This window comes from Rutilus rutilus, assembly GCF_951802725.1.
Source record: "Rutilus rutilus genome assembly, chromosome: 8".
Classification (NCBI taxonomy): Eukaryota; Metazoa; Chordata; class Actinopteri; order Cypriniformes; family Leuciscidae; genus Rutilus; species Rutilus rutilus.
In genome coordinates, this window is record NC_140222.1 from 11,872,452 (window position 1) to 11,897,026 (window position 24,575).

Sequence of the window (24,575 nt, forward strand, 5' to 3'; positions counted from 1 at the left end):
TGCTTTATTTTTTCCTCTTGAATTTAACTGTCGTTTCATCCCTCAGGCCTAGGCCTATAAATAACTAAAAATGCTTTTTTTAAATGTATTATAATGAATTATTTAAGAAAATATATATTAAGATATTCAACCTTGTAGGTTTTTTTTTCCTGTGTAAAAAATCTCATATTATGTATGCAAACCCATAATATATATATATATATATATATATATATATAATATATATATTATGGGTTTGCATACATGAGATTATTTACAGATCTCATAACATCAGTAACTCGACAGCCCTACCTAGAACGGGTTTCCTCAGCGTTTGTAATGTCTGCACAAAGGGCAGCTTTTCGAAGATTCGCCTTTGGAGGAAAACTGTAAGTATCATTAATATTAAAAATTAATATTACCCCAGAATGAATTGCATTGCTATCCCACCCCAAAACATACAATAACAACAACGATAAATGCTGACCAATACTTAATTATATTACTTTTTACTGAAAATGATATAATTCAATAAAACAAACAAAATGTAATGTATGTCATATGACATAGCTATGCATGATTGAATACACTCTAGATGTGTATATAATGAACATATCTACATTTTCTTTCAAACAATTAAATAAAACATTAATTAAATAATTATATTTTATTTACTGACAACAATGAGAAATATTAATAAATTAGTAAAAGAATGAATTAAAGTCACCATCACACAATAAACAAATGCATAAGTCAACATATGAAACAAAGCTTTATTCAAACTACAATCATGTATGTAGACTACAGGCGCTCAACCCCACATCCCTCTGCCATCTCAACACAGCGGTTCCCATTCTGCGGCTTTATTCTGATGAATCAGCTGACCGCCAGAGGTGAGCCGTTCCCTCGTGCCGGAGGTTGTTGCGTGATGTGTTGTGCTTCACAATCTGAGGCAATAAGAGCAGGTGGAGTGATGGAGGGTCTCGTAAGGGCAGGTGGAGTGATGGAAGGTCTCATAAGGGCAAGTGGAGTGATGGAGGGTCTCATCCATGGCACCGTTTCCAGGATTCAGCTCTGGGCTCCTCATCCTCAGTGCTCACACCAGCCTGCTAACATTTCAGATCCTACAAAATGCACAAACATAACACAAAAGCAGTAATTTTAAACGCACAATGTCATTTGATTTCAGTATTATTTAGAAGACAAAAACGCTTTTTTTCCACAAATGCCGCCATCATCTTCCCTTGCAGGTCCTGCTCCACCACAAAAGATCTGCAGCAAATGCACAGAAATCAAGAATCAGAAAGGTGCTGTAATAGCTCTGTTTGAAATTACAATAATTAAAATAAACTACAACTTAAGATTTAAATAGTTGTTATTCATTTCTGTAGTATACTCACTCAAAGCCTTCATGAGCCACTCTCCACCAGATAAACACACATCTGTTCATCTGTCCCTGTAACATCCAGACAAGATTCACATTACCTCTGTGATTTATGAACTCAACACTACATTTACATGTTGAGGTTGTTTTAACTTTTTATCCAACATAAATGTTCCTCAATTTATCAACTACTAATGGACAAATAAAATAGATAACTTATGTTTAACGTTAGTTACTTCATAGATTTGTTCTACATAATAGCACACATTCATCACTCAGATGTCTATTTCATGTTGTGATATTTCAAGATTTTCCTGTCAGATGTAAATAGACATTTAAAATAAGCATCTTTAAGATGTATATGGTTTATGTAAATCCACTTTAGAGACGTAACTTACGTGTCTTTACTGGAGCTCCCCTGTTAGCTAACGTTATACATAATAAAACGTGTTTTTACAGCAAAATCACAACTATACTACACTGTGTAACGTCTTTACACCTTCAACAATTCAACAGTTTACTCTACAGTAGTTCAACACATGCAATTTTAACAAAAGGAACTGTGTTTACTCACATTTGAAAGCACCCGCGTCGCCGATCTCTGCTATGTTTGATAATGACGTATCCTCTCGCGTGGCCTCCTGGGATAGAAGAGTATACATCGGTTGAGCACTCAAAAATCTGGCCGAAAGCAGTAAGCCATCCGGGAACTTCTCGCCTACTCTTTTATGAATACTGATGTTTCGAACGTACTGCTTCCTTCACGTAGTACTGTTTTCGCCTACTATATAGTAGGAAAGTAGGCATATTCGAACGCACTTAAGTCCGAATCTCGCGATAATTAGTACGTCACCCAGGTAATTCTCGCCTACTCTTTTGGATTCGTACATACTTTTTCGCTCGCCTACTCTTTTTCCCATACTAAATAGTAGGGAAGTATGCGGTTTGGAACGCAGCCATATTTTATTACTCTATGATCGGAAGTCTTGTCTTCTTTGTTGGGAAGATAGCATCCTAATGCGGACAACGTACTGCCATCTTCTGGGGTAATAAACTCTTACACAAACTCTTACACTTGTTGAACATCACCAGAAAAGGCATTCAAAACTGAAAGATTACACAATCACATCACACTCAGCATAAACAATATATTAAAGAAAATAAATGAGTAAATAAAAAGAATAGGGAAAGTAGAATAAATGCGTTCTGTCTTATGTTGACAGACAGATTATAACTCCCCGCAATCACCACACTGAAGCAGACAACTAGTTCACTTTGTTTAATGGATGACTGAAAGATATTGCTAGTATACAATGGGCACATGAAATAACAGTGACTGCATACATGGATGTGAAATAAACTTACAACTCAAACTGTATACTGGATGGCTTCCAATTATTTCTAAATAATTGATTAACAATAAATATTCGCAACATAGATAACGTAAGCGCGCGATAGTTAACGCATGGCACATGCACAGTACACATATGAAATCTTACTCTAAGCACAAAATATAACCAAACATAGTTGATTCATATCTTAACATAAATTTACATACCAACGATGGCCTAAGATGAAACCACAATGAAGGACATCTATCCATAGATATCATATAAAGGCTAGATGTCTTAAGGCGGAGTCACTTCCGGCATCACCGGCGGCCATCTTACCATAGGGAAGCTGTGAATTAAAGGAGAACTCCGGTCAATTTTAACATTGAGCTAATTTTTTTGTACATTTGGAGTGCTGTCAGTACAGAGAACAACGACAAAAATCGGTGTTGCCTACACCGTGTTATCCTCGTTTTAAAATTTGCACCCTGTTGACTTCAATGTATTTACATCCTGTTTTCGGTCGAAGTCCACAGTAATCGATTGTCGAGTTCACGCGCATAGGTTTAGTACCTATGATCACGCGCGTGAACTCGACAATCGACTACTGTGGACTTCGACCGAAAACAGGAAACAGGATGTAAATACAGGTATGTGCGCTGGCTGAATAAACATCATTTTTATTCATATCTTTCACATCTACTGCAGTCAGATTCACCCGCGTTCACTCTGAAGGAATCACTCACATGACCTGTGCACTTGTAATGACACATCAAGGATGTTAAGAGGCTAAAAGCAGGTTTAAAACTTGCCCCATTGAAGTCAACAGGGTGCAAATTTTAAAAAGAGGATAACACGGTGTAGGCAACACCGATTTTTGTCGTTGTTCTCTGTACTGACAGCACTCCAAATGTACAAAAAAATGAGCCAATGTTAAAATTGACCGGAGTTCTCCTTTAAGGTGAGTGATCAGCACGCACACAAATCCTCTTATCTCGCTAAAATCTTGACGGATTTACAAACGGTTTGGTTTCTGACAAACGTCATTAACGTGGCTATAATTCTTTCATATGGAAGTCCATTGTTATAATTATCATATGTATGCAGTGTCATAACTACATCTCTGACGTTTATAACAAACCAAACCGTTTGAAAATCGGTCGAAAATTGAGCAAGTTATGGTTATTTAAAAATACATGCACCATGTTACGAGTGAGCGAGCACCCTGTGGTAAGATGGCCGCCGTGTGCGGACGTCGACCTCTATTGGCCAGCAGCGCGGACGAGACATCTAGCCTTTATTATATGATATCTATGCATCTATCTTCCATGCAGTAGAGTGACTTGACTTGGGTCCTGTCCCAAATGTAACCCTAAGCACTCGCGGTCTTCCTCTGAGTCTGCACTTTGTAATGCCGCTTTGACTGTCGGGAAGAAGTCTGCTGCGGAGTCCGCATCAACGCGGGCTCTGCAAAAGTGCGCATCAAGGGTGCAAATCGACCACATGGGGGCGCTCGCGAGCACCCTTCTGAGAACTAAAAATGAGAAATGGGACACACTGCGGTCTCACGGACTTAATGGACTCGTGCACGCGGCAGCCATTGTCCACAAGACCGAAAGTGCACCATGAAGTGTGCCATTTGGGACAGGGCCCAAGTAGAGTTCTACTTCCTTCCTTTTCTTCTTCTTGTGATGTTTAAGGGCGGTTGGCAAACCAGCTTATGGTGCATTACCGCAACCTACTGAATTGTTACTGGAGTGTGGAGCATCAATGATTAGAAAAATACAAAACTTTATATTCATATATAATTTTTTTTTTTTTTTTTACGTTTATTTAGACCCTGGAAGAGCTGGGGCACTGTTGACACCACTTTAACAGACCACAAATTATGCTAGAATTTTATTTATAGATTTTAGTTCAGTGTTTTAATTAAAGGGATAGTTCACCCAAAAATGAAAATTCTGTCAGTAATTACTCACCCTCATGTTGTTCCAACCCCGTAAGACCTTCGTTCATCTTCGGAACACAAATTAAGATATTTTGGATTAAATCTGAGAGCTGTCTTACTCCTCCATATACTTCTATAGACATTATAACATGCTGGCCCAGAAAATGTATTAAAGACATCGTTAATATAGTCCAAGTGACTACAGTGGCTCAATCTTAAGTTTATAAAGCAACGAGAATACTTTTTGTGCGCAAAAACCCCCCAAAATAATGACTTTATTCCACTATTCATTTCCTTCTCTCTGGGCCTCGAGTCTTTTCACGTAGTATAATTGCGCAGCGCTTCTGTGTTGTACGTCACACGCATCACACACATGACCAGCGTCGGCCAATTGTGAGCCTACATGTGACCAGCGTGTGACGTACAACACAGAAGCGCTGCGCAATTATACTACGTGAAAAGACTCGAGGCCCAGAGAGAAGGAAATGAATAGTGGAATAAAGTCGTTATTTTTGTTTGTTTTTGCACACAAAAAGTATTCTCGTCGCTTTATAAACTTAAGATTGAGCCACTGGAGTCACTTGGACTATATTAACGATGTCTTTAATGCATTTTCTGGGCCAGCAAGTTATAGTGTCTTAGAAGCCTATGGAGGAGTGATCCAGCTCTCAGATTTAATAAAAAATATCTTAATTTGTGTTCCGAAGATGAACGAAGGTCTTACGGGGTTGGAACAACATGAGGGTGAGTAATTACTGACAGAATTTTCATTTTGGGGTGAACTATCCCTTAGCAGTTATAGACCTTATATATGTTCTTTTACAGAGATACTTGATTTTGGGGTGAATGGTGGCCTCATCTGGTGGATAAGAGACTTTCTTTTAAATCGTCCACAAAGAGTTCTCGTTAATGGTAAAGTTTCCAATACACTTGTTTTAAACACAGGAGCACCACAGGGAACTGTTTTATCTCCTTTATTATTCTCATTGTACATAAATTAATTTTAAAATTCACAATACATATTTTAGTCTACTTAAATACGCTGACAATTTGTCAGTTGCCGGCCTTTTGTACAAAGGTGGAACCGAAATAAAGAAATTGTATTATAGTTATATAAATTCCCTGCAGAAATGGTGCAAATAGCTTGTTTGCATAAGACGTCACCTCACTGCGTTGCCATGGCGCGAAATGCAGATGGAGGGCAGGAAGTGATTTGCTACATTTAGAACCACTATAACAAACTCAAAATGCCTATGTTTTGCGTCGTTTATGGTTGCTCAAATCGATGAAACCACGAGGAGTTTTTATCGAGTACCAAAAGTTGTTGTTCATAAGGGGGAAAAAGACAAGAAATTGACCGAAAAACGCCGGAAAAAAATGGCTTGCAAACCTACGTCGGAAAATGCCTGTGTGTGCAGTGATCACTTTGTCAAAGGTGAATTAACTTATGTGGCTATGTTTGTGTAACGTACCAGTTTCTGAACTTTGTAAAGTCAAAGTAATTGTTTCTTCTTTTCTTTGAGTTTGTAAGTTACCCCTGTAACTGAAGACAAACTCGTAACGTTACAGGCAAAATCTTTCAATTCAGTTGAAAAATCGCTCCTCTTCATAACGTAAGGATCACGTCCAACATATGTTTCGATTTTTTTGTTGTATATTTCTCTTGTAATAGCGTCAAAAGTAGTCCAGTACGGACTTTCCGCCATCTCGTCCATTCCGTTTTTCACTTCCTGCCCTCCATCTGAATTTTGCGCGTCATCACAATCACGTGACTGCAAACCACCTATTGAGTGCACTTGAGACAAATTTGCATAAAACTAAGGAATTATTGATTAGAAACAAATGTGAATTTTCTGAAAAACTGGAACCCTTGATACTCAATGAATACCAAGTAGAATTGGTCAATAGTTTTAAATACTTGGGAACATTCCTAGATAGTAATTTGAGTTTTGTTGGAAATGTGGATTATGTTTTTAAATAGGCAATGCAGAGATTGCATCTTATACGTGTTATGATTCATGTTTTGTGTTCCCCTTGTCTTGTGTGGACTTTATGTTATTTCCTGTTTTGTAGTCCTTTGTAGTTTTTCTTATTGATTAGTTCCTGATTGTTCCCAGGTGTGTCTTGTTTCCTCATTTCACGTAAGTTTTTTTTTTAAGTGAACATAACATTATACTTATAGTTTACTATTTATATATTATTTTTGCACTTGCAGTGTACTACTATGTTCAAATGTAGATATTATTTTTTATACTTGAAAAATACCTTTAAACTGTACTTTAATTTTAAAAACATTTTATTAGCTTCATGCATCCTTTTTTATCAACTTGAATGTCGGTAAGTTTGATAAAGAAAGGCAACATTTTAAACAAAAAAGTTGAGAAAATCAAATGTTTGTCAAAGACTACGCCTTGATCAGATTCAGAACGATGATCAAAACACAGGTGGAGTAGATCAAGTCCTGTACTAGAAGATGTGTCATAGCGCCCCCTACCGTAAAACAGTGAAAACATGGATAGCTGGACTATTCAGTCAATGGTAGGGAAAGAGTAAAGTAGAATTAAAGTAAATTCTTATTTACACTACCAGTGGACTTGCCTACACAAAAATTCAGATATGCATGTAAGTTTCATAAGACTGTATATGAAAACCTATGTTAGAAAAAGTATATTTAATAGGCTACTCGATCAAAAGATTAACACAACTACAAGCCAAGTATACGTTGAATACTTAATTATACTTTTAAGTATATCTCGATCAAAAGATTGAGTACATGTACAGGCCAAATATACTTGGACTTTTCACTCAGTATAAGTCAAGTACACTGAAGTGTAATTAAGTATATTTCAGAGAAGTACATAAAGTATATTTTTGAGAAGTATATAAAATGTAGACTGAAAGTATACTTTCTTATTTTTAGTTTAAAAGAAGTCTACTAATAGAACACTTGAATAAACTTCTTTTTCGTAAGGGATACTTAAGCCTTGTCTGTGACACCGGGCATAGTCTGCTAGCAGCGTTGTTACTTTTAGATTAATAACTCCCCTAAACTGATAAAAACTAAAGAAAAGGACAAACAACCATTGAAGATAGCTATTCTTAAAATGACTTAGACGTTTATGGACAGAAACAGGATGGTATTTTTTTTAAAGGTACAGGATGTGAGGCCGCAGAGTGAGGTGATGCTTCTTAGAAATAACCTCTGCTAACTCCGCTGGAAATAATGACTGAAACTAGCAAATCTTATATACGTGATTATCTACACTTGTGCTTATATCACAGCCTGAGTATCCAGGGTCATAGATTTACAGAGAAATGCATATTACCTTTAATGTTAATGTAAATAATTCACACATACAGTATAGTATCCCTACAAGCGTTTTGAGCAATCACTAGATATGTGGGTACATTAATGTGGGTACATATATTATATTTTCATATTTCACACTGACACAGTACAAGCTCACAGTATAGGCTATATGTATATCACTGTTTGATTTCTGATAATCTTTTATCTGTCAAACTTCAATGATGGGTCCAGCATTTTTAAAGAAGATTTGTGTAGAGCAGAAGTCAAACTATAAGCTTCATATGGGAATGGAAAAACACTCTTAAACCACACTGACACAGACACAAAACTGACACCTCAAACACAGGCTATGGATGTAAATAAATGAGACCACAGAAGGTTTCAGTTTGACTCTCAAACTGGCTTTCAGTGCATGCATTTGGTCAGGGCTAAATTATTAGGCAGGACCTTAGTCACACAAAGGCATCCCAAAGCCTCAAGCTTTGTTTGTTAGGAGAGGTTATTAATTATCTCAGAATATTTACATTTAAAGAGAAATGAGCCTATGAAATGTCTGTGTGGAAACTGTTTTTTTAAGCTTAGGGGTAAAACAACAACAACAAAAATGTAAGAGTAATGTAACAGGTGATGATGATGAAGGCTTTTAATAATCCATTTTCACCCTAATTTTTTACCCCTTATAAAACTTGCATGAATGAATAAAATTATGCGCAATGCTCATGTCACCATTGATGTGTTGTGTTAATGCTTGACTGCCCGTCTCTTAGATTACTTGTTATTAAACTATGTTTGGAACTTATCTTCTTCTTCATGTGCCTTCCTGCAACCGACCATGAGAGAAGACCGAACCACAATCGACCGCAGGGACCGTGTGCCCCCGCACACCTAGAGTCCACCCGCCGCGATGAGTGAGCCAGAGCCTGAGGATAAGAGGACGGAAGTGGAGCCCCAATGTGAGTCTGACCAGGAGTGTGAGGTCGAGGGAACAGATACTGAGGTCTGGCTTATTGACTTCAAAACTGAGGTATCGACTCCCACCCTATCCCACCCAGCACCCAAATCATCATCGCTGCTTAAAGACAGCAGTATGGACTATATGGTCTGGGATTTATCACTTTCATTGACCTGCATTGACTGTGTCTTTCTAACTGGGGCTTTATCTGACCTCATATTACCATCATCACAAAGCTCAGCCAGTCCTCGAACCCCATCGCTACTAGATGTCTGCAGCCCTGTGCCGTCTTTATAGATGCCCAGCCAGGATGTCAAGCCATGGGTCATGCAACCACAGCAGCGCCTGTTCAAGAGGATACTGCAGCTTCGCCTCTGGCCTCGAATCCATTTACTCCACCTTGGCCCGTCAATCTGTTGGCTCCATCTTGGCTCCGCGCACCTTTGGCTCCAACAGAGACCCATGTCCCACTGGCTTCACCCCTCCACCCCTTCGGCTGCAGCAGGTTCCTCCTTCCCGTCGGCATCACCTCTGTCCTCAGTAACACCGTCATCTCTTGGGTCTCCAGCACCAGTGATGTCGCTCAGCTCCCTCGACCCTTGGCCTGGGCCATCGGATCCACTGGCTCTGTCTCCGCCGGTCGTCGCCCAGATGTCGACAGCCAAGCCAGCAACATCTTGGCTCCTCCGTCCCTCGTCTCCACCCTGGGCTATCGACACTGGAGAGCTCTGGGTCTGTGCCATCAGGAACTCTCCATGGTTTCTGCTGTGATCTCGTCGTCCTGCCGTCACCAGCCCTTTGCCATTACCTCGTCCTCCTCCAAAGCCTCCCATCACAAAGTGATGTCACCATTATAGATGTGTTGTGTGAATGTGTCTGCCCAAATTTTTGGATTACTTGTTATTAAACTACATTTGGAACTCTATTCTTCTGTCTTTGTCTTCCTGCCTGCAAAACACGTCTGAGACAACCCATAATACCACTCTGAAATTCAGGCCCCAATGTAAGATCACACAGCAGTCCGATCATCCTCTAATGGCAACAGATACATACTCCATATTATCTTCCTCTTTAACTTTCTGTAAAAAAAAAAGGATCATATCATATCATAAAAAATAAAAAATAAAGTTTGATTGAGGTTAGATGTGAGTTTAAATATGACACTTTTTCTAACAATGTTACCTGAAAGTGGTTAAGCTAACAAGAAGCTGCTAGGAAATGCTGTAAATTAGCTTAATCTACATCTGTGGCTCTCAGTGATTTTGTAAATGGTTAAACAACAACGATAGTGTTATTTACCAGCCTAAAACAAACACTGGGCCCAATATTGTATTCATTTAATAGAGAGACAGAACAGAACTGCAAATTCCACAGTTATAACTGGGCAGGTAACACTAAGTTAAGAACTTTATAATCAAAATAGAGCAAAAATACCATTGAGTTTGATTGGACACACAACACAAAGGCAACTTTTCATATTTCAGTGTTTCTCTGAAGCGGAAGTCATCATAGTTGGGTAAACCTTTATAGCGATGAATGAGAGACTACATTCAATATATTTTTTTGTCTTCCAATTTGCTCAAATATCAAAAGAAAAAACTCCACATAGTGTTTTCAAAACATTTCAAAAGGAGGAAAAAAATATAGGTAAATTGATAACGGCCGTCAGAAGAGAGAAGTTTGTCAATTTGACCCTCACTTCCATAGACGATGTATTAGCAACACTCTCACAGCAGCATTAACTATTTATTTATTTATTTTATTTTTTTGCAATTTGATGCAAAGTTAATATAATACAAAGTATAGTGTTATAAATGTACAAAATGTTTTTATAAAAAAATACTTTGCTGGATTTACGATACTGATAACCATTTAAATGCGCCATCACCGTCTGTGAAAAGGGTCCATTATGAATAAATTATCTTACCGATTTATGTGGTTTTCTTCTGTAGAATGTTGGCTCGGCGTAAGTGATCTCATCTTTAAGAGCCTGGACTGTTTCTACAACAATGAATTAAACAACAAAACTTAATCATAACTATATCTGTTTCTTCAAATAATATATTGGGCCTGTTAAAATGTTACTGGACAAAATTAAATATGTTTAATGCTGTGATTTTTAAAATGAAATGAATACATTTCATTTCACATTTATGTGTAAAACACACACACATTTCTACAGCTATCTTTAGGAAATTCATGACCCAATGTTTTTATCATTAAATTTAGAAAGACATTCTTTGCAGATAATTTATAAATAAACCTAGATGAAATGTCTAAATGAACACATTTTTCCCCCCAAACTTGTCCAAATGGTGTCCTAACTTTCCAAATTAAGTTTTCTGAACAAACTATTTTACATGAACAATGTTGTGCCAGTTCCCAGCATGCATTGTAGCTTGAAAATTTATGTTTCTATAAAAAAAAAATTAAAAAAGAAATTAAAAAGTTGATCCCCTGGTTTCACCCCTTAATCTAGTCCCAGGCTAAAATGCATGTTTGAGCTGTTTTAACTGAAAGCAACTTGCATTGACAAATATCTTACAATATGTCAGTGCCGTTGTTTTGTCTCAAAATGTACACCAGTAAGGTTTTTTTATTTTTATTTTGAGGCATGTTTATAAAAAGTTACTTACATGTCCTAATTGTACTAAGGCCTAATCCTGGATTAGTCTCAGCCCTGTTTGTGAAACCAGGCCTGAATGTGATAGGTTGCCTTATTTGTTATTTTTTACAGTGTGGTGAAATGGTGAAATGTATTTTTCATTGAAGACCAGCAGAGGACTGCAAGAACATGCTCATGAAGTGTGGTGAAAAATAATATATATTTAAATATTATTTGTTAAATTTGTTTAAAATAAATGGGTAACACTTGCCTTCTTGGTTTGTTTTTCTTTGTTTCCTGTAGATGTAGAAGATCCCGACTGCAGAAACAATCATCAGAGATCCAGCAGCAGCAGCAGAAGAGATCAACACTATGTACAATAAAGGTAGGCCTTGATCTGTAATGGACAAAATGAACCATTACTGTGAGCGAATCTGTCCGTCTGATCTACAACAACACTATCAAACATCAACACTGTATGACTTTATAGATCAACTCAGTTAATCAACTTTAATATAAACACCATCATACCTGCACATGTGTGACAGAATGTGTTGATGTCCAGATGTGTGGTCTGGTTGCTGATGGGATTGTTCAGCACACAGCTGTAGGTGTTTTTATCCTGATATTCCACCTCCAGAGGTAGAGAGAGACTGATGCTGAGATCACACACACTGATGCTGGACAATACACTGATTCCTTTGTACCAGGAGAGAGTCGCATCACACACATTCAACACTGATGAACACACCAATGAACAATTTGATGAAGATGATGAAGAACAGTGTGAAGAGTCTCTGATGATGACAGGAAGAGGCAGACGAGCTGGAAAGCATGAGAGAATAAACACACATATGGACAATGGTAGGGTATAAGTACGGGGCTAATTGTGCGCCAAGGTAATAGGTGCATTTGACTTTATTGGCACAACAATTCAGCTCTGCACTTTTTTTTAAAGTTGATTTTCTTTTCTGCTATCATACAATATGGGAGTAGTGAAACGACATTTTTCTTATGGTGCGCCTTTAACCCTGTTGTACCCTATCTGTCATCTCAAACATAAAAATGTTTAACCATTTTGTAATATAAATTAGATACAAATTACATCTCTACTCACCATAGACAGAAACACTGAATGTTTTTGATGTCAGTTTTGCTCCAGTTATCACTAGTTGATAAACTCCAGTATGTTCAGTTCTGGTGTTTGTGATGGTCAGAGATCCAGTTTGATCGTCCAGCTTCAGTCTGTCTCTGAATCTCCCATCAGGAACATCATCATATGTGGAGAAGATTTGGTTCACTTTGCTGATTTCAGCTATCAGAGAGTTTTCAGCTCCATATTTCCACAGTATGTCATCATCTTCAGGTATTTCAGTAACATCAGTGTTTAGAGTGACAGAATCTCCCTCCATCACTGATAATGATTCACCAAACACACCTGGAGAACATGAACAGGTTTTGTCCCAGTTTAAGAATCTTGTTGGCTTACAAAGCATGAACATAGCTTAAGTTTACATCTTTAATGTGCACTGAAGAACATTCAGAACAGCAGCAGAGACATGGACCTATAGTGTATGAACAGGCATATGTGAGTGAGAAAATACTTTCATCTTTACTGTGTCTTAAATATATATGCTGTAGAGCTAAATAAATGTGTGGAGTTACATAACCAGTTAATTAAACCTTGAGAGTACAAATTTAATTCTGCTGGATATTTTCGATTTTTTTTTTCATATGGGATATTTCGATTTGTAGATAAAACTAGCTTCATAAAGTTGTATTTATAAAATGGTTATATCACTTACCAATCATACTCCGCCAGCACAAACAGAACAAAACAAACATGTGAAACATTTTCTCCAAATGAAATGAACTGTTAGCACTCGAGCTGTTCATGTGGTGTGTGAATCCTCCCCCAACAGAGTTTGACCCTCCTATGGCACATGCGCACACACTGCATCTGTGGCATAGTTACAGTATATATTTATAGTATATATAATATATAAATGCTTGTCTACCCTTATTAATAAGACTTTAACTGTTTTCTGTAATGGAAAACATTCTTCAGTTTTATCATCTACCAGCACTAGTGTTTGAACTGTTGTTGTTTTAAATATGTGAAAGTAGAAAAATGGAATGTTGTATTAATCTTCCTAAATTTCATTGTAAAATAAGACATTTTTGATGTTAAAAATGGTTGTAACTCTCAACTTGTGTGTAATAGTACAAAAAAAAATTCCTGCAGACATCTCATATTACACTGAGGTGTGACACTAGCAGTTCATCTGAGTCAAACTGAAACTGCTGCGGTCAGTTTTCTTCAGAAACAAGGTTTGATATTTTGGATGGACAAACATCTCATTCGTTCCATGTGTGTTTAGTTTATAGGTGAAGGGTTTCTTCATGTCCTGCTGTTATGAACCTCACAGTATGACTTTAATTGGAAAATAAAGTTAATCAACACTGATATTTAAAATCTGTTCAGAGGTCAAACAGGATTCTTATCCATCATGCATCATTGATAAAATACACAGACTGACAGCTGATCATTGAACAACAACAAATAACACCAGTCTATTGTGTCAATATAACGTCTAATGTATTGTGATCACAGAATTAAAAATAATATACGTGAATCATAAAACTAAAGACACATGAGGAAAATATTTTAAAAAAAGTATTTTTTGTATCATTTTCTTTTTCTACAATATTTTTTCTGCTCTCTCTGACATTCTCTGACATTTTTTGATTGCACTTTTTGTTTTCTCTCTACTCATGCATGTTTTTTCTTTGTTCTTCTTCTTTCAAGCAGAGCAGGGCTGGTTTAATGTTTCTATTGGGCCCCTTTTTTAGATTGACAGTTCTTCCTAATCATGTGAGGAGTGACGTCACTACTGCACGACTTTGGCTTCCTGCGCAGTGATCACAAAGTCACTTTGAGGCAAGCCTCCAAGGTTAAAAAAAAGCATAACACTGCAGTATGCAGGGAAGGAGAGGAGACGCCGTTTTATGTAATGGATTTCAATGGAAGAGAGGCTTCACTCCGCTAAATAAACTGTTTTTGTGGAAAACCAGCTGATCATTTAATAAATCAACATTCTCTAGGCTAATCTTCAATGTTGGCCAATAAACCAGTACTTTTGAATTGATCTATTTTTAGAGTTTACACTGGGGGAAAAAATGCTATTTTATAAGACAAGTCATGGACAATTGTTCAGTTTCCTGCACTTCTCATTCATGTCATCCAAAAACAAATAATTCCCTATTATATAGTATGCGGAAAACAGTATGTCAAATGCATAATCTGTGTCCCAATTCAGAGGCTGCATCCTTTGAATGCCGCAAAGGTCAAACCAAGTTTTGATAAATGGGATAGTAGCCTATGGAGAATTGTTCTTGTCGCCTAGCAACTGTGACAGCTGCTGTTGATGAGTGACAGAAACGTTTGTCCTGGACTTTTTTAAAAGTAATATTAAACTGTCTGAAAACAAAACAGGGTTCACAAACTGTCTAAATATGTTCACCTTGGTCCATTTCTGTATATAATAAAGAGTATAAACTATAAATAATTGCATCTTAGTAAGATATCTCAACTTTTTTTTTTTTACATTTGTATCATTAGACATTAGAGTAAGTTCAAACCCAATACTTACATTTTAAAAGTGTAATTTGGCAATAAAAAAAAAAAAAAACTGTCGTCACTGGCACGCAATGAATTCTGGGGTAGGCAAGGCCATGAAGGATCCATCTGTTGTATTCTTCATTTTACGGTAAAGAAGGATGCAAGTGGAGGAGTCTTCAAATTGGGACAGCCTTTGTTGCGCCGCGGTGACACAAACGGCCTTCAAATGCAGAATCTGAATTGGGACACAGTGATAGTATTTGAAAAACAGTAGGCCATTAGTCCCCGCATGACCTACTACTTCCAGCAAGATTCTGAGGTGTGCATGTGATAGACACTTTTCTATCTCATGACGTGGCCTCATGGGATACAAAAACGGAGTTAATGGAGGTGAAGTGGCGCAACTGACACTGGTAGATCACATGATAATGACAACTTTAGCCAAATTTAGCATATTCATACCATACACTACAGAATGTACTTATTCGAATGCACAGTCACAAAGTAAGTTCAAGTTCAAATGCATACCTAGACAGTAAATAATGACATCAAAAGTGGAAAAGGTTGTTAAAAAATTTACATTTACACACAAACTAACCACTAATCGCAGCTTTCAAATGCCATTATTTTTAGCTCAACTGTCAGGGACTGGAAAGCACAGGATTGTCAACCAAGTCAACATTGTGCAATTAACAGAATACTCCGCTTTTTTATAATAGTATATATTTATTAGTTTTTGTGCTGAATTCGTATCACAACACAATGATCAGTCAAATCATGACTCAATGTTAGCTTAGTTCACTTATATAGCAAACAAAAATAATTAAGCTGCATGCAAACAAACACACATTTGAGCTGTTATGAGAGAATCTGATCTGTTTTAGTAGTAGTCAGTTTATTCATCCTCGTAGGGAAAGTAAGTTTGCAGCATACTAACACAGACATTTTAACAATCACAGTTGGCATATACAAACAATAATTAATAATTTAAGGCAAATAAATCTATTTTAGAATAGCCAGACCACCTGACCATCAATAATAAAAGATGGGGGATAAAAGATAGTTTGGATCTGTTTTTCACGCATGGGAACACAGTACCATCGGCCAGATGACAGTAATTTAAAAGCATAAGATAAGGGATGCCTTTTATTATTCACAATGATGTTAGCTTTATTCAGCTCTCTCTCTTTATATATACTCTCCATACTTGTTAACGTAATTCCCAACAGTTTAGGCCTAAATCAAGTTACACCTCCAGTCACAATAGCAGCCACACAAACAGCAACATAAATAGCAATAACACCAGCACATATTGCTCTTTCAGCATCTGGAGACAGACCCGAAGCTGTGAGGTCAGTCATTTTTACAAGAGATTCATTATTTACAGATATTTAGACCGATAAATACGCCTTTCTACTTCAGTGTTAAAAAAATAAATAAAAAAAAATAAAAAAAACACCTTCAGCATATTGAGTGACCTGATAAATGGCGCCATCTGGAGGAAACTAAGATAAATGACAGTCACAAGGAAACTGATCCCCGATATGGCTGCAGTCAACATCACAGGCTACTTCCCTATAAGCGAACAACAGAATGTCACAAAAGAAGTATGTCTGAATTCACAGTAGCTACACACACTCATACTGTATAGAACATACTTTTTTAGACAAAGGTTCTAAAAAGGTCCAAAATTGGTCCAGTCAGACCTGAACGTCAATAAAACGTTTTAATCACGTGTACATCACAAACAAGAACACATTATTTGTGGACATAAGCAAAAAAGAAGCATGTTCCGATTTAGCACAACATTTTATTGATCTTGAACAGCCAAAATTTCTCTTTATTTTTTTCAATGTTTAACATTTCTTAACCAAACTAAAATACCAATTACAAAATACTGAATTATTATATAAAGGGATAGTTCACCCAAAAATTAAAATTCTGTCATTTACTCACCCTCATGTTTCAAACCTGTATGAGTTTCTTTCTTCTGCTGAACACAAAAGAAGATAGTTTGAAGAATGTTTGTAACCAAGCAAATAGAGCAACCATTGACTACCATAATTGAAGAAAAAATTATTATGGTAGTTAATGGGAAGCGACATCTGCTTGGTTACAAACATTCTCAATAAGATCAAGATCAATAAAATCCAACATCCAAATCTCAAACCTTTTTATCCTGTTACAGTTTACATACATTTTACAAAATAAGGTGGATACGATGTATATAATTACAAAAACAATTCATCATATTTATTTCTCAGGACCATCATAACGTACTGTTCTACAAAATGGTAATTTCAAAACCTTGGACCTCACTGCATATACATTTAGTAATAAAATGTACAATACAATTAGTTTTAGTTTTATATATAAACAACAGCATAAACTACATATAAAAATGGCAGAGAGGAGAGTGAGCCAATCAGCAGTTGGGGGTGTGTCCACTCAAGATGGAGGAGAGTGAGCCAATCAGCAGTTGGGGGCGTGTCCACTCATGATGGAGGAGAGTGAGCCAATCAGCAGTTGGGGGCATGTCCACTCATGATGGGGGAGGAGAGAGAATGAGCAAGAGGCAGATTTGAGGAAAGACTGTAGAAAGAGAGATGGCTGAGTGGCATTACAAAAGAGAAAAGCTCAGAGGAATATCACAAAAAGAGTTATGGTGAGGCAAGACCTTTAGGACCCGCTTTAATATTAGAAAAGCTTTCCAGGTCTGGAGAGACCTAAACAGGGGTTGCAGTCATGCAGTTGCATTCTCTCTGCTACATCTGAGTAAAACTTATGAAACTTACATATGTCACGGTTAAATATAATACAAAAAAGTGCGAGGACTCAAGTGCAGGAAAATGATGGTTTATTTACAATAAAGAAAAACAAACACAAAACAAAACCCACGAGGGGGAAAACATAACTAGTAAATACGAAACAAAACCAGAACATGAAACTCACTGAAGGATCACGGGGAACAGGAAACATTAGACAACGTACCGACACAGACTGCAAACAAGAGGGGACTTATAAGGGGAAACTAATTAGGAGGGAACAGGTGGAAGAACTCAATCAATAATCAGATAACAAGGGGGAGGGATCAGACAATGACATTAGCACATGGCCCAAAATAACAAAACACCCATGTGCAACACAAGACAGGACAGGCATGTGACACCATACTGTACTTTTAAGTGACTGCATAGTTTTCCTTGACAAGTGCCGACGATTAGAAAATTCATAATAATTCATAATGATATCAGACTAAGCTGTAACCTGTGTGTCTAGATCGTTATTATGAACTGTATCAATGTCACAGTTTTTCATTTTAAACTTAAAACATATAAGGGCAGTGCACTATGCAATGATCTATGTTCTATGTAATGATAGCTGAATCATACCACACACACATGAAACTTAAATGGTACTTACAGATTTTAGAGATCTGAGGCAGATTTAGGGCACATAGTACTGATCATTGCGCTGCATCCTGTCTGTTTGAACAATAACAACATACTCAATTAAACACATAATTTATTTGGTGAATTAGAAGGAAATATATATATATATATATATATATATATATATTCTTTTTTTTAATCTTTGAAAGATTTTTTTTCTTCTATAAAATATAGAATAAATATAAATCTTATATATATATATATATATATATATATATATATATATATATATATATATAAATCTAAATATATTTAGATTTACTTATATAAATCTAAATATTTAAATATAAATCTTATATTTCCATCTAGTTAAATTGTCTATTTCTAATATTTACCTTTCTGGATCCTGCAACAGGCAATCACACAACCAGCCGCAAAGAAAACACCAATTACTATTCCTGCTACAGCAGCTGGAGACACACCTGGATCTAGAACAGCTAAAGACAGAGAGTCATTATTTCTAAAAAGAGTAACTGATATTACTGGTCTCTTTGATTTTTCTTCTTTGTCATCAGTTGTATGATATTGTATGATAAGCAACAGCAGCTAAAACAGCATCAGAAGCAACAGGAAAAAAATGACTTAATGCATTTTTATGTTAATAACATTAGTAAAGATGTGTTTGCTGTGACAGTGACACACCATGTGAAAATTGTGTCACTTTGACATGCATGGTATTCACTTCACAGTATGTACAAAATAAAATAAAATAAAAATATTTATTAAATTATCAAATGTCACTCACCAGTGACAGAAACACTGTATCTCCTAATGATGCTGAATCTGCTGTTGTTGATCTGTAGTTTATATTCTCCAGAGTCTGTGTTTCTGGTGTTTGTGATGTTCAGAGATCCAGTCTGATGATCTAGCTTCAGTCTGTCTCTGAATCTCTCTTTACACTGAACATCTGTACAGATCTTACTCTGATCTCTATTTATTTCAGCAATTAGAATGTCGTTAAAATACCAAGTCATCACATCATTTAGTTTTAACACAGTATGTAAAATAACAGAATCTCCCTCCTTCAGTGAATTTCTAGTCATTTTATAAGCAGCAAAATAATCTGAAACACACAAAAAGTATTATTGACCCACACATGTATAAGGTAGATTAATGCATTACAAAATGAGAATTTAAGCTACTTTATTAGAATATTACTTTTTAAACATCACAGAAGTTTCGTGTTAAAAAAATTATGCAAGTTATTATATAGTTATTAAAATTATTTTCACTCAGTAACTCACCAGTGTCAAAAAAAACATAAAGAACACTTTCAGTGTTGTCACCGCTGATGATCTCTAGCTTACAAATTGCAAAGTATGGGATTCTGGTGTTCATGATGGTCAGAGATCCAGTCTGATGATCCAGCTTCAGTCTGTCTCTGAATCTCTCAGTATCTTCATTACACTGAACATCTGTACAGATCTTACTCTGATCTCCAGTGATTTGAGCGATGCGTATGCCATTCAAATACCATATAATCTTCTCTTGTTGGTTTGTTTGAACACCAGTATGTAGGGTGACTGAATCTCCCCCCATCACTGACACAAAGACTCTTTCAGAAGCAGATACCCCTGAAGAAGAATTGAAGAGTGAAATTTAAGCCAAACTAAATTATACAACAGTAAAGTGAAGTGAAAAATGTTCTTGCCATAAGTTTCAACCCCTTAGTTTTTATCCAGTATTAGAACAAATTAGTTTAGACCTTCCTTTATCCTCTGAACAGAGTCGAGAACTGTTCCCAGGAAGGTTATACGCTGGCTGGGGAACAGTACACTCTTGTATAGGTTGATCCTGAGCCCAAGGCAGTCCAGATGGCTGAGGAGCCAGGATTTGTGAGTTTGTAACCTGGGCCTCCGACTGGGCCAGAATGAGCCAGTCGTCGAGGTAGTTCAGAATGCGCATTCCCCGCTGTTTCAGGGGGGAGAGAGCTGCATCCATGCATTTAGTAAATGTACGAGGTGCCAGTGATAGCCCGAATGGCAGGACTGTGTACTGATAAGCCATCCCCTCGAACGTGAATCTCAAGAACGGTCTGTGATGGGCGGTTATCTGGTTGTGAAAGTAAGATCCACTGACAAAAACCAATCCCCTGGGCAAATCTGCGAGAGGATTTGTTTGGTCGTTAACATCCTGAATGGCCGTCTTATGAGGGCCTTGAGGGTGTCTGAGATCTAGAATAGGCCTGAGGCCGCCATCCTTTTTCGGCACCAGGAAGTAACGGCTGTAGAAACCAGACTCACTCAGACTCAAACAACTGTCTCGACAGCCCCCTTTGCTAGAAGGTTTCACACTACCGATGTGCTGACCATGGAATGAAAGCACGGAGGTCTGCGAGTGAATTTGAGCGAGTACCCTCGTTTTAATGTGTTCAGAACCCATTTTGACACATCGGGGATGGCTTCCCAGGCCTCGGCCTGAGTGACCAGGGGATGAATAAAGTCTGGGGGCGTGCCGCCGTGTGTCGGGGGCCCAGGTGTTTTGAAGAGGAAAAGTGCTCTTTATCTGAGAATTTGTGTGCTTTATTTTTGTCGCTGTTGAAACAGCTTTTGTTTGCATGGGTGTGTGAACGGGCCCATTTGGCTGCAATTAGAGAATTTCCAGCCGCCTGAACTGAAAAGGGGGCTGGAAGAAGCACGCAAGCTCTTTTTAGGGGTGGTCTGGCCGCAGCGAGACTCAACCGCCTCCAGATGCCGCCAATGACAGGCTGTCATCGTCGAGGTCTTCCTCCGATCCACCAAAAGAGACGAGGCTGGCCGCTTCAAAGGACGGACACTGGTCTGCCTTGGTGAAGAGCACCAGCGAAATCTCTCTCTGTGGAGAGAGTGAGGCAAGCGGGTCTGGGCCGGCATGAGCTCACTCGTCTCTGTGCACTCGTTTGTCCTCTGACCCCGCCATTTCTTCCTCCGAGGTTCCTGGGAGGCGAGAAACGGGAGGGCATGAGTGGCAGGGTCGCTCTCTGAAAAGAAAGCTAGCTGCGAGCGCAGAGAGGAGAGCGGCATGTTCTCCTGTGTGAGTGCAGTTTCGGCATGGTCTTTGCCCAGACAGGAAATGCACTGAAGCAGGGAAGATCAGCGAAGAGGTCGTCGGTGAAGGAGATTAAATCTGAAGTCTATGGCAAAATGGGCCGCTTATATAGTCTTTAGCTCCGCCCATTTTGGCTTCGCCAGGTTCATGCAGTTCCCGCAGCCCAGCCAATCAGCACGCTGATAGCTTTACACTATACTGGCTGTTTTAGAATAAAGGCTTTAATATTCTCGAGAAAAGGAGTTTTCCTTTTCTGAACCGTTTTTGAAAGGGAACTGAACTGAACAGATCATAAAGATTGTAGTTACAGAACTATGTCTGTATTCATAATAAATGTAAACAAACAGCAGAACACATTCACTCATCAGATAAACATACAGGAGTCAAGAAATAATAGATAATATAACTCTTCACAGTAAAGTGTGTTGATTGACTAAATACTCACGAGTGACATTGAATCTCTTTATGATGCTGCTGTTTCTCTCCAGTTTATAGACTCCAGCATCTGTGATTTCGATGTCTGTGATGGTCAGAGATCCAGTGTAATGATTCACCTTCAGTCTGTCTCTGAATCTCTCTGTACACTGATCATCTGTACAGATCTTACACTGATCTGTGATTTCAGCGATGAGAATGTCATTATAATACCATGTCATCACATCATTTGTGTTGTTTATTACTCCAGGATCTAAAGTGACAGATTTTCCCTCCTTGACTGATATCGTCTTTATTTCATCTTGTTCAGCAGCCAAAACACCTGAAACACAAACCAACAGATGATTAGAAGATCTTTTATTGAAAACAATCTGCTTTCCCTCCCCTGATCCAGGAATATCCCCCAAATATGCTGCTTCAAATTATGTTGACTGTTCCTCTGAAATATTAATAAAGATTCATGATGAATGGTTGGGACTAAATTGTACATGCTTTAGTTTGTCACATCAACATCACAAACATGTAGCCTATAATACTTTAACAATTTCATCCTTAAACCTCAGAAACTTAAAACAGCAATTACTAAAAATCACTAAAACTCATTCAAACTGCATCACATTCCAACTGCATGCTTTTTGTTTCATTATCATTAGCTGGAAAAAACATTGTAACAAATAAATGCACTTACCAGCCACGAATGCACACACTGAGAGCAAAATAAAGACCCTCATTTTACCATAGAGTCACAGAATGTTGATTCTGAGGAAATAAAAGCTTTTGCCTGTGTAAATACACAATTAAAATTGCGTTCTTCTGTATAAGAGCAAATTGAAAGCCGTTTAGGTCTAGTTGTGTCTATAACTGTTGTGCCCAGGTAAAATTCCCATCTTCTTGCCCCACCTTTTTTTTTAACAAGGGCATTCCAGAAAGCAGGTTATGCAACCTGAGTAATTTTACTCAGAGTATAAGTGGATAACCTCCACTTTCAGTTCCAAAAATAACTTTCAATTTCTGAACATAACCTGCTCCGGAACAACAGTTTACCTATTGATGAGGCTCCAGTGGGCGTGACAGATATATTATTTAGATATATTATTGCTAGCCGCTCTGAAATTGCCTACCCTACCTTTAAAATCCCCCAACACGGCACCACCCCGCAATATAAGTATGTTTTTTGACTGACAGGGTACCTAGGCAGTGTTCACTGCTCCCTACTCCCTGAGCACAGGATATCTGTTGAAGTGGACTTCGCTGACTATAATCGCTCATTTGGAACTCCCTATCATCAAAGAAAGGCAACGACGGGGTCGTATAACATATACTGTATAACATAACAAAACATATAATACACATATCAACAAACATTGTGTCCTATCTGATAAATATAATTAAAACATGTTCATTGCATAGACTTCTTGTATATTTAATTGACTATTGCAGTAGACTATTAACATATTTGAAGCTGTACTGTAACTGTCATTCATTATGAAAATACATTTTTATTTGGTTAACTATGTGTAAATGTGTTCTTATCCAGTCAACACGTGAGATCATGCGATGATCACAGTGACATCACACCATTCTCATACTGTAATGATACTCAGAGTGTGTGAGCAATACATTAGCTCATTGTGAATTCAATATATTGAGTAGGTTGAGAGGAGGCAGTTCAAATGTTGGTCACCGGGGAGGACATTATACTTCCTGTTTCTCAACACTGGAAAAACACGGCTACTGCAGGATTTGTTAGCAAACCGTTTGTGCTGTACAGTTGTGCTCTGGAATCACATGGCTTCAATAATCAAACCAGTAAATAAAATGATTGCATTGACATTTCACCATCTAGGTTAACTATAGACCCGATATAGTCCGGCTATGAGTAACCTACCTCTAGCCAAAATAAACCTTGAATTTGGTTACATGTCGTTTTTGCCAAAATAACTTGCAAGATGTATGATATCCCATCATGTAAGCAAATTGGTTTCATTTCTTCACTCGTTTCATTTCTTTGTTATCTAATTGATGACTGGTCTATTCTTGGGCTATGGTTTAGACGTCCATTACATTTTCACTGACAGCCCAAATTTTGCCTTGTTTTAGCCTAGACGTCTAGGCTGTGTTTGGACGGTTATTAGATGTCTTTTAAACGCTAAATTGCTTGCTGGGTCTCTGTGGGTGTTCTCAAACGTAAGGCTGCATATCTCGGCTGCCACGTCATCAAACGTTGCTGCAGGCTGTCTCAATTTGAAGGATCCTTGAAAGGCAGCCTTCGTTTCGTGTCCTTCATTAGGCCTGTTTTGAAGGATGCATCTAATGTATCCTTCGCACCTTCAATCACCCACAATCCTAAAATAAACTGAGGGAAAACAAGTCTGTCTTCACTGAGCTTGTAAAGTTTATTATGAAATATAAGACAAAAATAATGTTTTTGGACATGAAAGCATATATGTTATCTTTTGTTTTGCTGTAAATTAATCACTAACACTAAACTGACAATAATGTAAGACACTGTGAGACAGCACATGGTTAT

General features: G+C 37.6%; 1 protein-coding gene across 1 annotated transcript; it reads right to left on the reverse strand.

The window, feature by feature from the left end:
- Positions 1–732: 732 nt before the first annotated feature.
- LOC311295596 (uncharacterized protein) lies at positions 733–20,965 on the reverse strand (the record flags this gene model as incomplete). Its single annotated transcript, XM_084417062.1, has 11 exons — positions 733–1,251; positions 1,380–1,435; positions 1,938–2,004; positions 10,832–10,905; positions 11,781–11,906; positions 12,041–12,334; positions 12,627–12,947; positions 13,315–13,443; positions 18,919–19,020; positions 20,014–20,157; positions 20,359–20,965. 10 exons carry the CDS (start codon positions 20,963–20,965, stop codon positions 1,389–1,391), a joined length of 1,911 nt encoding a protein of 636 aa, XP_084273188.1. The 3' UTR covers positions 733–1,251; positions 1,380–1,388.
- Positions 20,966–24,575: the final 3,610 nt, after the last annotated feature.